The sequence below is a fragment of the Pagrus pagrus genome (assembly GCF_965226575.1).
Source record: "Pagrus pagrus genome assembly, chromosome: 12".
NCBI classification, from domain to species: Eukaryota; Metazoa; Chordata; class Actinopteri; order Spariformes; family Sparidae; genus Pagrus; species Pagrus pagrus.
In genome coordinates this window covers 9,713,653-9,726,827 of record NC_140196.1, presented here as the reverse complement: position 1 = coordinate 9,726,827, position 13,175 = coordinate 9,713,653, and the positions used below count along the sequence as shown (strand labels likewise).

The 13,175-nt window shown below is 42.8% G+C and overlaps 2 protein-coding genes across 2 annotated transcripts; both read right to left on the bottom strand.

Moving 5' to 3' along the window:
• Positions 1-304: 304 nt before the first annotated feature.
• tmem275a (transmembrane protein 275a) lies at positions 305-5,559 on the bottom strand. Its single transcript, XM_084368704.1, has 2 exons — positions 4,874-5,559; positions 305-3,556 (listed from the first exon to the last, which is right to left on the bottom strand). Exon 2 carries the CDS (start codon positions 3,440-3,442, stop codon positions 2,819-2,821), a length of 624 nt encoding a protein of 207 aa, XP_084224830.1. The 5' UTR covers positions 3,443-3,556; positions 4,874-5,559; the 3' UTR covers positions 305-2,818.
• A 1,724-nt stretch (positions 5,560-7,283) lies between these two features.
• Positions 7,284-12,875, bottom strand: kncn (kinocilin). The gene is made up of 5 exons (XM_084368053.1): positions 12,585-12,875; positions 10,280-10,348; positions 9,731-9,802; positions 9,095-9,188; positions 7,284-7,531 (listed from the first exon to the last, which is right to left on the bottom strand). Exons 1-5 carry the CDS (start codon positions 12,730-12,732, stop codon positions 7,456-7,458), a joined length of 459 nt encoding a protein of 152 aa, XP_084224179.1. The 5' UTR covers positions 12,733-12,875; the 3' UTR covers positions 7,284-7,455.
• Between the last annotated feature and the right edge of the window lie 300 nt (positions 12,876-13,175).

Here is a 13,175-nt window from a genome sequence, read left to right as displayed (position 1 = left end):
GAACCCTGACCAAGCAGTTTTTGTGCCTAAACCTAACTAGACCAAAAGAAACGTAAAGTTGCAACATAAAGAAAAAAAAAAAGAAGATATCTGTGGTCTGCAGAGACATACAAGGTGCCGTCATCACGTCCCAAGAGGCCCAAGATTTTCATCCTACAATATCTCACTGAAGTTGTTTTAAATTTGAATCTGTAACAAACCCAGTTGGCCGTTTTTTATTCATTCCACTTCATGATGACACAAAATGCAATGTAGCAAGAACATGGTGTCACGCCACCCATACATAATGAGCAACAACCTCATGTTCTACTGAAAGAGCCTTTTTATTCAGATCTTTTGAAGGATTCACATTTGGATCGGTTACTTTTAAAATAAACAAAATTATAATCTTCACAAAAATATTCTATCCTTTTACATTTTTCAGATGTTTGTATATAACTGCTACACAAATTAACATACACAGATAACACCAACACTTCACAACAGGGTGTTTGCATTTCCATGAGTCAGTTCTCTGAACATGCAAAAAATAAGCTCAGCACAAGAGAGAGCATCGACAGAAAAACTGGTCCCTTCGAGGAGCTGTATCACAAATAACAAATGTTAATACCGTATAAGGGAATGCTCTGGTCACTGTGTACCTGTACGCAGGTGTTCACGCCATATAAATCTCTGAGATGGAACATTTAAGCCATTTGCATGCATTTGTTACGTCCACAAAAACAGAAACTTGAAGCTTTCTAACAATATGGAATAGAAATCCAGAGCCAAACAAAGGCTTTCTGAAGAAAAATGCTATTGTGCACTTCTGTTATAGCCCTCATTAGTTTGATCCTGATATCTCAGTCTAAGGCAACTTTCCTTTCAAAGGAAATCAGGGTTTGAATGTCTCATTTGACCAGTCAAGTTCATAACTGACAAGAAGACATCACAGTGATGGGGAACAGATACTTCTTTATGCAATCTGAATATCTAAACTCTTGGCTTCTTCATATTGTGTGTACGAGGTCCGGCGGAGGTTAACTTCAGTAGAATTAAATACCGTGAAAATTCACACGTTCCTGTTTGTAAAAGATGAACTAAAATTCAATAAATTCAAATTTGTGATGACAAAATCATCATCAGGACATATTTTAATGCCTTACAGTGAGGTAAGTCCCTATTCCACCTGGATCAATGAATATAAATCACTGAAAACATCATGATCAATGTGTGATTTCAGTTGCAACTAGCTTTAACGAATATGGAAACATAATATTTAAGGAAAGTTAACGGATAGGGTCACCCAAAAAGTCATTATCCTGCCCCCAGTCGGAAAGTCGGGTGAAGTTTTGTCGTTCTCTTGATTTGAAAAGATGTTATTTATCCCCTTTTAAAGCTGAAATCTTCACTTTAGCTGCTAAGCTAAAGGCATTAGCGTGCACCCCATCTGAAGTGGGGTTGGGCCGATGAATGATGCCAACGTCCATCGCCGATGGCTGACAGCTATCATAACACTGTGATCTACAAGACGCCCCACCAGAGAGAGAATAAAGTGGCGTGTCCCTTCAGAGCTGCTGTAAGGCAAGAATGGTTGGTGTGTGTGACATTTGGGAGAGAAAATGAAGCTTATGTTGCTGCTCAATGCACTTACGTTACGTCTCATTTGTTGTCCCATTTATTTTTGCTAATTAAATCAGCTAGGTTAAGGGTGTGGGCAGCTGTTAATGTGTTTCTTTCAATCGCGCCGTTGTTATTCAAGTTTTCATAGCTTAGCTTTCTTAATATCGCTAGCTGGCTAACTTTGTTTCAAGCATCTGAGGCTGAAAACAGCTAAGTTATTGACAAGCAAGTATAAACCTGGCACGCAGATGTATGTCGGTAGTAACGGGATATAGTTCACTATGCTGGCTGGACAGTTGGGAGGTTTCCATCAAAGCGACGGTAGGAAACAGCAGTAATGGCAACGCTGAGGGGATACACTGCCTGAAATTCAGGTACACATATTACAAAACTTCCTCCGACTTTCCACAGGCATGAGGGTGAGAAGATAATGACTAAATTAAAATTTTTGGGTGAACTTCTTCTTTATTGTTGTTGTGAAACTACAGGAACAATGCTCCCACTATCCAACAGTGTACACAGTTGCATGTAAATGTGCTGTTCACATTGTTCTGTGTGCACCATTGCTCATTACAAATGTATTGGCTGTAGACGAGCAGTGTATGAAAAGAGCTGTAAATGCCAAGAATTTAATCTTAGGTGAGAGAATATTGCTTTGGGACCCATGTGACCTATAATACTTTATGCCCCCAAAACAAGATCGGCACTGAGAAACGGCACACAAAATGCCAAATGTCACTACAAATGTACCTGTACAGTTCACTGATGACCTTTCACATCTAATCTTTAAGTCTTAAGAACAAAACGACGATCACATTCTTCAGGCGAGCCCTCTCGAAATCACCGCCGACGGCTGAGGTTTCCGTAAAACCAGAGTAACAGTGAAAGATAAATGTTTCTGTTTGATTTCTACATGAAAACTTGTCAATAATGCCCCACGTTAAGAACAAAGACCTGTAGGAAAACAGCACGAGAGAGGTAGGAAATTGAATTCCAAAACCTATGATCCACAAATACTCGGATGTTTCATTAACTTTGCATGCTAATAACCAGTTGGCTGCACAGCAAGAAAATCAAAAGCATACTGTTGACGACTTGTCACGACCAGAGATATGGCACTACGTAAACTAGAGGACACAATCACACTCAGCAAGCCCTAGACCCAGAAGGATATTTACACTGCCAGCACTCCGGCCTTGAGAGAGTTTGTGTGCTGCTAGGTGACCACCTCTTCACGTGGCAGGTTGAGCCTCACCTCCCCTCCTGCTGCTGTGGAGGCTGAGTAGACTGCGGTGGCGGAAACAGAAGAAGGGCCGTTGCTCTCCATCATGGTGAAGAGCTTGCAGGGCCCTGGTAGAGCCGCGTCGGGAGATTCCTTTTCTGGGCTGGACGCCTGGGATGATCCGGGGGAGGATGTGGGGCTGAGCTGCACAGCTGTGGTATCCTGCAGCGTGTGCTCGCTGGTCTCTATTTCGAACGCCGCCCCCCCCGCCAGCCCACCGTGTCCCATCAGCCCCGTGCCCCTGCCTCCCACCTTCGACCTCCGTGAGCTGTGAGGGGGAGGAAGGCGGCTGCACACGCAACAGGCCCCGAAAAAGGAGAAGGCCACCAGCAGCAGGATAGGTCCGATGATGATCGGGGGATTGGCAGAAGGCACCAGTGTGCTGAAGGCGAACGCTCCCACCAGGGTGATGTTGAGTCCAGCCAGCATGATGCATAGGCCACAGGCGCAGCAGAGCGCCGGAGAGGGCAGGCCATGAGGGCGAGACTTCCTCCTCGTCTTCTTCTGGGGCTCCTTTTTAGGTACAGGGGTGCCAGTGTTTCTGTCGGTGATGACCATGTCTTCACCTCCAGGCTCTCTCTCCCTCTGTGTTATCAGATCTCCCCGTGTCTCAGTCCGAACTCTTCCCCATGGCAACGTTTAAATAAATTCACAGCCAGGAAACATCTTTGTCTGTGAAATGACAACACATGACAGCTGTAATAAAAATAAACTCATTATGCTGCTCTTGTTCTATGCACTAGTATCAGTCTGTGTAATGATCATGGTGGGCAAGTGTCCTCTCTGAGAGGATCTCTGTGTAATCCATCAGTGAACTCTGAACATTCATCACTCTGCTACTCCTGCACGACATAAATATCATAACTATGTTTTTAAGTATAATTACACCCATGTTTTCGCCCTTGTCTGTTTGTTTTTTGGTTGGTTGGTTTGTCAGCAGGATTACACAAAAACTACTGAATGGATTTCCACCAAACTTGGATGGAGGATGAGTCTCAGTCCAGAATAGACCCCTTTAACTTTTGGTCCAGATCCGGATAAAAGTGACGGATACAGGAATTGTTTTTTTGAGATATTTGAGATTTTTTTTTAAATCAGGTGTATTTATGTGTCCAGTATCTATAAGTGAGGACAATTTGATGCGAATCCAAATAAAATATAGGATGTAGCTGATTTAAATGTTTTTTTTTAAATATACGCTCTAATGAGGGCTATTCTAGTTTTACTGTTTCATGTGAAACTCGAAAGGCACTCAGTAGAGCATGTACCTCCACCAAGGCCTAACATTCCCCTTTTCTACTCAACAAGATCAATGAATTGTTCCCTGAGAAACTGTCACAATGTTAAAGAAAGTGAGGAGGAAAATCCTGGATCTGCCTCTTTTTATTGGATCCGCACCAAAAGTTAACCGGGTCTATTCTGGGCCGAGACTCATCCTCCATCCAAGTTTTGTGGAAATCTGTTGAGTAGTTTTTGTGTAATCCTGGTAACAAACCAACCAATGAATGAACATGGGTGAAAAAAAACATATGGAAATAAACAACAACAGAGCAACAGTTTGTCAGTCATGATTACATGATAACTAAGCCTCAGTGTAAATTAGATGCATGCACCCCGTGACTCTTGCGTCACCATTTTTAAAAAGTACTAAGCTGCTACTCAATAATTAAACGTGATTGATCAGAATCAATCTTATAGCCTATATGATCATGTCTCGTGAAGTAAAATGTGTGCAATCGCACTGCAGCTGCTTCATTCGTGCCAACGAGGCCACTGGAGGAAAAGCATTTCAGTATTTATTTGCAATCAGATCAACCCCTTTTATTCCAACAGAGGAGGATATCTTCTGTAAACGTGTGTATCAGTAAACATATGAGCTCAGATGTGTCAGTAGCTTTAATTGCTAGGAAATGTATCCCTGCTGCACTGATGTGTTGCATTCCTGAAAAATTAAACGGTGAAGAAAAAAAAAAAAAAAAAAGATCTTACCCTTCATGTCGACACACTGAAGGTCTTTCCATGGTTTTCATCAGATTTTCACCGAGATTCCCCAAAATCTAATTACCGCCTGTAATTACTGGGAGGCTGAGAGGACGCAGAGACACCAAACGAGGGATTTTCATCCTGCTTTCGTAGCTTCGCAGCCCTGAGGGCACAAGTCATGACAGCCATTCAATCAGAGGCGGGCGGAAACACACATGAGTGGAGGCGATCCGACCTGCTGAGGACGATTAAATCCGAGGGGAGAGGCAAGAACACTTAGGTGAGATGGCATTTCCTCCGAGCCGAGCCGAGCCGACACGGCGGCGCGCTGCTCCTGATGTGGACCGAGACGCGCGGCGCACCTGACAGGTCGTCCTTCAGCGGAAATGGAGGGAAGCCGCTAAAACATGCGAGGCGTCATCTCTCCGGCAGACGGTGTGAAGTCCACATGTTTCATTATTTCATGTGTGATCCGCCGCGCAGAGCCTCGACCCTCCTCTGTGGACCTCTGAGGCGACTGTCCTGCCTCCTCCTCCTCCTCCTCACACATCCATCCTTCACTGTTCAACCTGGTGTGTGTGTGTGTGTGTGTGTGGCTCACCAGCTCACCTTTACTCAGGCTACTTGTTGCTGATTTTTATTTAAACGGTAACTCCACCAATCTTACCCATTAAAGTGTGTTTGCAGGTCTTGGAGAGTGGAAAAAGTAGGATAAAACCTTTTGTGGCTCCAGGATCTTGAATCTGATTAATTCACTCCAGTTTATGTGGTTATGTTGCATTGTGGGTAATGTAGGCGCCAGGTCTGACAAAAGAAGAAGAATGTTTAACCCTTTTCAACCAAAGCAATTCAAGTGCTGGTTCAGAGCCAGTGCCTACTCTGGAACAAAGAACCGCTTACGGGTTATGGCCGCCATGTTTAACTGGTGTAGCGTGTTCTGACCAAAACCACCAGGATGAGCACAAGGCTTTAAAGCCAGTTTTTCTAGTGGCCAAACCGTGTAAGTACATTGTGACGTGATGCACTGGGGCCCAAAAACAGCAAACATGGTGAAGAAGCCCCTTTAAAACGGTGGATACATTTTTTTTGTAACATCCTGGGTTCTGACTTATCCACGGGACAATAAACCAAAGATTTTCTCGATGGATGGTAAATCGAAGCAACAGTATACAGGTATACAGTGACTGAATGATGTGACTCTATAGTGGCTCTCATGCCCGTGGAAAAGCAACCCGGTTCTTAGAAGGTTCCCCTGTTGAACAAAATCTGGTCCAGCACTAGCACCAGCCCAGAACCAGCACTTGGTACACTTTGGTCGAACAGGGGTACATGTGAAACAAAACAGGTGATATCTCTGGTTCTGCTTTATCACATTTGTTTTTAAGCTGTTCAACAGTGTTATAGGAGGACAATACCAGATGCCTACATTACCCACAATGCAACGTAACCACTGAGTGACATCAATGGAGGCCATTTATCAGATTGCATGGAGCTTCCTCTGGGGCCCCAAAATACTTTTTTTAACTACCCTTTCCCACATATGCAGTAAAACTCTCCATTGTGACTATTAGTTGACATTTTATTGACTAATTGATTAATTGTAAACAATATCTGTGGATAAATTTGGCCAATGCATTCTCTTTTGCTCCAACATGATTGGTAAATACTTTGATGGACGTCAATATCTCTTTAAATTAAACGAAAAACGTGGATGTGGCTGTGAAACCTTTGAGGGCGTTTGGGAAAATGTGTTCTTTGTGGGTGATTTGGGTGGACTGACCCTTTAAATGTTCCTAGTTCTGGTTTTCAGGTGAGGTCCGGGGTCTTTCGCTGCCTTTCGACAAGTGCATGCTGGGATAGGTAACTGGGTGCCATTGTTTACCTCCACGCAGACACAGAGGGATTGAGGGATTGAGGCACCGTGATCCGAGGCCTGACAATCAAACGGCTGGTTGTCATCAAGGCGCCGCCGCCTCCTCGGGCTCCCGTCGCCTACATTATTCAGCCTCGCAGCACGTCACAGTTTCTGTCAGAGCACAGCATTCTTCCCCACGCCACTTCCCATGCAGCCTCCATCCTGCTCGTGCTGTCCTGAATATCAATGTATTATGTTTCTCCGCGGGGGTGAAGTTCACTGTATGCGGGCAAAAGAAGTAGCTGTTTGTGTGTCTGTCTGTCTGTACACATGCATGTAGTACAATTAGTTTTGCTCATGACAAAATCCAAGCAGGGATACTTGAGCTGAAGAGCGTACGAGTCCCTTCATCACATAACGACCGTAATAATTTCTTAATTGCTGGCTGAGAACATTGTGCGTTGATGAGATGAGCTGCACACAAGTGGGACCACTGGGCTTAATTTGCTTCACTCGGTGTCACGATGTATGAAAACACATTACTAACAATCACAATTGCATCTTTGCAGATATTTATTAGAGCACGTAAGTACAACATCGCAAGCTGATCTCAACACGCAGGACGAGCAGGTACAACAATTACACAAACCGGCATCTTTTGTCCCACATTTGAAAGAAACGCAAATAGATCAGTTGAATAACTCGTCTGGTCGTGTCGGGTCGTGCGATGACGTCATGGCAGGTCTTGATCGGAAGGTGTCTGTTTTAGTTTCCGTCTTGATAGGACATCTGGCATGTCTGAGGACGTCCTGCAACACACCACAGCATGACTCACGTAAGCAGGGGAATAAAATAAAACACCACGAGGGGAAAAAAATGAAAACTTAGAAAATGATATGTTTGAAAGCATCAGTTTACAACGTCTTCCCTCCACTTATGACAAACTGAATTATTTTATCCCCCTAAGTCGTCTGAAATCTGATATAATGCATTAAAATGAACCACAGCGAATGAATCCATTGTTTATTTTTTAAAGAGTGAGACTTAAAACATTCTTGTAGTATTTGTTGACAAACGATATAGATCAGTAGACAGCAGTGTGGAAAAATGGTATATATATTACACTTATAATCAAGAGCAATGTGAGAAATCTGGGTCTGGGGAAAGATGCCAGTCATGGTTCAAAGAAAACAATGTTGACTGACACTACCTCACAATTCACATGGCACGCTACAAGTTAAATGATAAACATAGCAAACAAACGACTGATGCTGTTCTGGTCAGACAGCTCAAATAAATGCTTCAGTCTATTATGAGCGAGAAATACATAGAGAGTTTGTAAATTGAGAATAAACTTAGGCCAAGCACTGACCCCTGCTGGATCACAAAGAGCTCTAAGACTTCAACTAAACCCTGTTAAACCTGCCACAGAGGCAGCACTTTATAAAAAGCAGCAGGAGCCCACCCAGGGCTTATGTTGGATAATCAGATCTTCATGATTTTGGACATGTGTGTCTGTGCATGTATTTCTTTTAGAGGCACAAGTGTGTATTTTATATTTTTCTACTAAGAATATTGTTCCTAAGCAATATTTTTGGATTAGTTTAATATGTTTTTATCAGTGTTTCAATAAAACATACATATTGAATATATGTGCACAGGGGTGAAAATCTAATATCTAATATCAATGTTAGAGGTGACATAACATTTTCCTCAGGAGCTGTTCCCGAAGGGAACAACCAAAAGCACTGCCTCGGCTCTGGTAATGAACTCTGTCGCACTGCCTGCGAAGGATAAATACATTTCTACATTTGCTACTGTAAATACAGGCTAATGTTACTGTGGCACAGCAACCAGCTAACCACCAGCTAACATAAACTGACCTAAACTGGAGGTCAGCCACCAACGACAGACTCAGATTCCCAAACGGATACTGTAGGCCTACCTGCATCATGCCCCACTGCTGACGGCTTTGTATGTGCTTTTATTGTATTTTATTAATATCACTGAAATTACATAGTTGTGTTTATGCTGATATTTGGGAAGGACAAATAATATTTTTCCCAGGATGGGATTTACGCCTATTTATCTGCAAAATGTACATTATTTTTCTCTCAACCTTAACGTAACAAAAGCTGAATAATGTGAAATTACGTTTAGGGACTTAAAATTACTTTAAAGATTAGGGACACGTTATGATCTTTAAGGTAACAATCAGACTCAACTCCACCTCTCCATCCTGCTCATCCTTCCCTTTATTGCACTCTGTGAACATCACATCGTCACATCACCTCTCGCTCTTGTGTCTAAGTCCCTCAACTACATTAACTTCATATGAACATAAATCACAGGACATAACACTGGTCTCATACCCCTCCTCTGGGTTGCTCTCAGCCATTGGTCCGCCTTCCACAAAGGTTCCCATTCGACTCTTCGACCGCTCCAGGTTGAGCTGACTCTGAGTTCCTGCCAAGAGCAAAGGAGAGCAGATAAACACTGCAGCATTCATTACAACATGACATGTTTCACCAGGCTGTGGAAATCTGAGAGCTGTACTTAGACAGTGCATCACGATTTGTAATTACAGTACATTGCATGCTGCTAATATAGAGTTTATTTTGGCCTTGATTTTTCCATGAACTGACATTTGTATGAAAAAGTCCACAAGGAGTTAGTAAGTGTCTCTTGTCTCGTGTTTTTCTTCATAAAGTAGTTGTGAAAAAAGACACCGTGCCTTTTTTGTTGCTATTCAACTGCACCCCATGAGGAATTAGAGAGATGACTGATACTCTGCAATAACCACCTAGACACAACACCTCTCTCCCTGGCGTTAACTATTAGCTCTCCAGTGTGCACACTGGTGTCAGATTTGTCATCAACAAATAACAGACATGATGGCTCACGGCTGAGCACAGTATCTGATGTTATATGATAGCTGCACATGCTTGGCTGCCACTTTGTTGAAGCATTAAGGAAAGGCAGGCTCGCTCGCTCACGCACTCACTCACCTTCTCTTCTTATTGTCTCTATGGGTTGATCAGGAGCCGGGTTGGCTGGCGTGGGGTGCACTCTGAAGTTTCCTGGGAAATGTTTATATTAATCACAGAATGATATCATGCGATGAAACAAAAAGATTTTAAAGTGAAGTTAAACTGGCAATGGACTTATTTTCTGCTTGAAGTTATAATTCTGAAGTAAATGCTGATTGCACAGTGTAATGGCTGAAGCACAATGACACCATCCATCCGCGTATAGATCTAAACAGAAAGAGGGATTGCTTTCCCCGGTCGCTATCCTCAGGTGACGGTGGAATAACTAGAAGGACCCCACTGATGGAGGAGGTTAAGAAGGTGAAGACGGAAAGTGATAGAAACCGAGGTAAAACAAGAGTGAACGAACAGGCATTCACTCGATGGAGAGCGCTGGGGTTGTGTGCCAACAGTAATGGCACAAGGAAACTCTGAGAGGGTGACAAGTTATAAAGTTGTCTACTTACGCTTTGAATTTGAAAGTATTTAAATTGAATTTTCAGATAATAAAAATATCAAACAACTTACCAAAGGATGGAAGAATATGGTTGATGTTCAGCCAGGCTTTGATGAAGGGGTAGATCGATATGAGCAGGCCTGGACAGCAGACAGCATTGTTAATTTGACAAACGATATAAAAACACTGCTTTTACTACAGTGTCCTAATCACTATTGAGTTGGGTGTCGTAACTCAATACCTTTAAGCTATCGACCCAAATAACTCAGTATCAAGTAGTATCAAAACGTATCCAGTTAAAACATACTTACACTTGATCCTTTTTTGTACCCAGATCGAAAAAAAACCCCACTATTTCTATGGTTTTGCTTGCAACCAATCACCACAAGCATTCTTAGATTTAATGCGACGTGTGAAGTCGGTGAAGTCGAGCGCGGCGTGTTTGCCAGAGCTGACTAATTTGAACACTTTCGAAATGTATTTGTATAAAAACCTTTTGGATGCACATGATGGTTACGGAGAAAAGTATTACGTTGATATCTGTATCACTTTACAGATCGGTACTGGTATCGTATTTCTTAAACGACACCCAGCCTTAATTGGTTGAATACATAAGCAGTAATAATAGATTTATTGCAGTGTGACAATCAATCATATGTATTCTTTGCCCTGAAAATATTGCGCACTGCAGACTGTAAGAAAAGATCAAATTCCACTGTGGCACAGAAGCACAAATCTAATCACTCGCATTTCCTCATTTATCGCAATCTGCTAATTTTATTTTCTCATCGAGACATAAATTGCCTGTGAGTCACACAAGAAGATTGAAAAACTCTCCTCTTCTTTATAGAAGTTCTCATACTTGAAGACACCACGACCAACAATGAGAATGTTTGATCTAATAGCCTTCAGATTATTTTTAGTGTAGCAGATACAGTGTGTGATGTTCCTTCCTGTTCAACTTGAAGTATAAAGTAATATCTGAACCGCGGGGCTTGTGTGCCTCTCAGTGGCACTCTGCTCCAATTCAACTCAGTTATTGATTTCCCTTACAACCCACAAAAGCTGGTATTAAACCCTGGCAGGTCCTGAGGGTGGCTGTGATGCATGTATGTGCTTAAAATGTCATGAAACTGCAGAAGGAGTGAAAAGGATCTGCCGAGAACACTCTGTTCATACTCATTAGTCAGCCTATGTGTTGGAGGAGGCATCAAGGCACATAAGCCCCAAAACACATAATTAGATGCTGCTTATCTGCACAAGTGCTGCCAAAGTGAGTGTCTCTGTCAAGCTGCTGTGCACAGTTTTGATTTGCCAAATTCTTGTGTACATTAGAGAGACAGACTCATTATTGAAAGCTGATCAAATCATCAGTGAGAATACCTTTCACGTTATCGATGCATGCTAATGCTGGCGCCGCATATCAAACGGCCGTGCCCTTTGCTGTTTTTTTCCTTCCAGGAAAGCAGTTTATCTTGGCAGTGCAACTAGTCAGGCTGTCAGCCGGTTCCAGTTACACTGTTGTATCAAGTGATCAAAGGGTGTGTTTTTCAAGAACGGTGGATGGAAAATGTCACAGACCACAGATCTTTCATCTGAAGTTTTGATAGACGGTTATAAATGCATTTTTTTAAATAAAGCCAGACAAAACTCTGATGAGATTTTTTTAAGCCTTGTGCTTTGTTGACGTAAGTTTTGTTTCTTCGTTGTTTGGCGTCTTGCAGATCTCACTGCTGCATGCATGAAAGTAATCAGTCTCTTTTCACCTCGATCAAAACCATAAATATAGAAAAGTATAATTTTTATATGTTTTATGAGCTATGCTTGAAAAATGATGGGTTATTTTTGTTTTCCAGTAACTCATTCACAAAGACATGTAGAGTAGCTTATCATACATGGTGATGCAACGTAGTGTTTGGATTTAAACCACCTCTCATTGAATTCACATTTACCCAAAGCCGAGGCTGCATTGTGGTGTTCTTGTTTTCCTTTTCCCCCTTGCAGCCCACAAAAGCTAGATAACAAGTTTTCCTGCCATTTTCCTGCCAGCGGAGTATATGCTACCTATTTAATGTACAAACAAGCAGGTGTTGGACATTATGGTCATTGTCGATGGATATAAAAAACTAAATTTAAGATGTCTTAAGACAAAGAGACCGTGATTGTATTTAACGAACAACTTAAACAAAAGCAATTTTAATAAATTAGAAAAAGTCATTAGGTATCAAGGTATGGTCAGGTATGTTTTTTAAGAGGGGAGGGCCCCCAACCAGACCATCACGGTTAATCCACTATTACACAAACTAATCCTTAATCAATATTCAATGACATTACGGAAATAGACAAATCTTTCCTACAACTTTCAAACACACTCACCGAGGCCTCCCGCTCCCAGGAAGATACCTCCTACAGCATCAGCATCACACTCTCTGGACACCCCGATGATGATGCAGCCCGCCACAATGCTGAGCAGGGCCGCGCCCACCCGTAGCCCATGGTACTCCCCGACGCTGACGGGGTTCATTCAGCAGGTGGAGGCCCCCCACCTGCCCTTCACACACACACACACGCACACACACTCTGTCCTCACACTGCACTCTGCCTCGACTTGGGCCCTCACTGCCACCTACAACTTTACTGTCATCTGCACGAGCCTCGCCCCTCCCTTTCTTTCACTCTCTCTGACACAGAAAACACTTTCTCTGGCAGAGCCTCTGTCTCTATTCTCCGTTGCTCAAGACGTCTCATGCATCTTTAAAGACGGAGCTCTGGTTTCCATTGCCACCGAAAATGAGAGAGCGTGTGCCGCTGACTCTTATGACAGCGATACGCGTGCTACAAATCTGATCACAGTGCTCTTCCTACCAGCACTGGCGTCGAGTATCAAGTACGCTGATGAATGCCTCCGAGTGCAGTTTGGGACAAATGTAAACGAAAACTACAAACAGCTGTGTCGGCTGTCTCCAA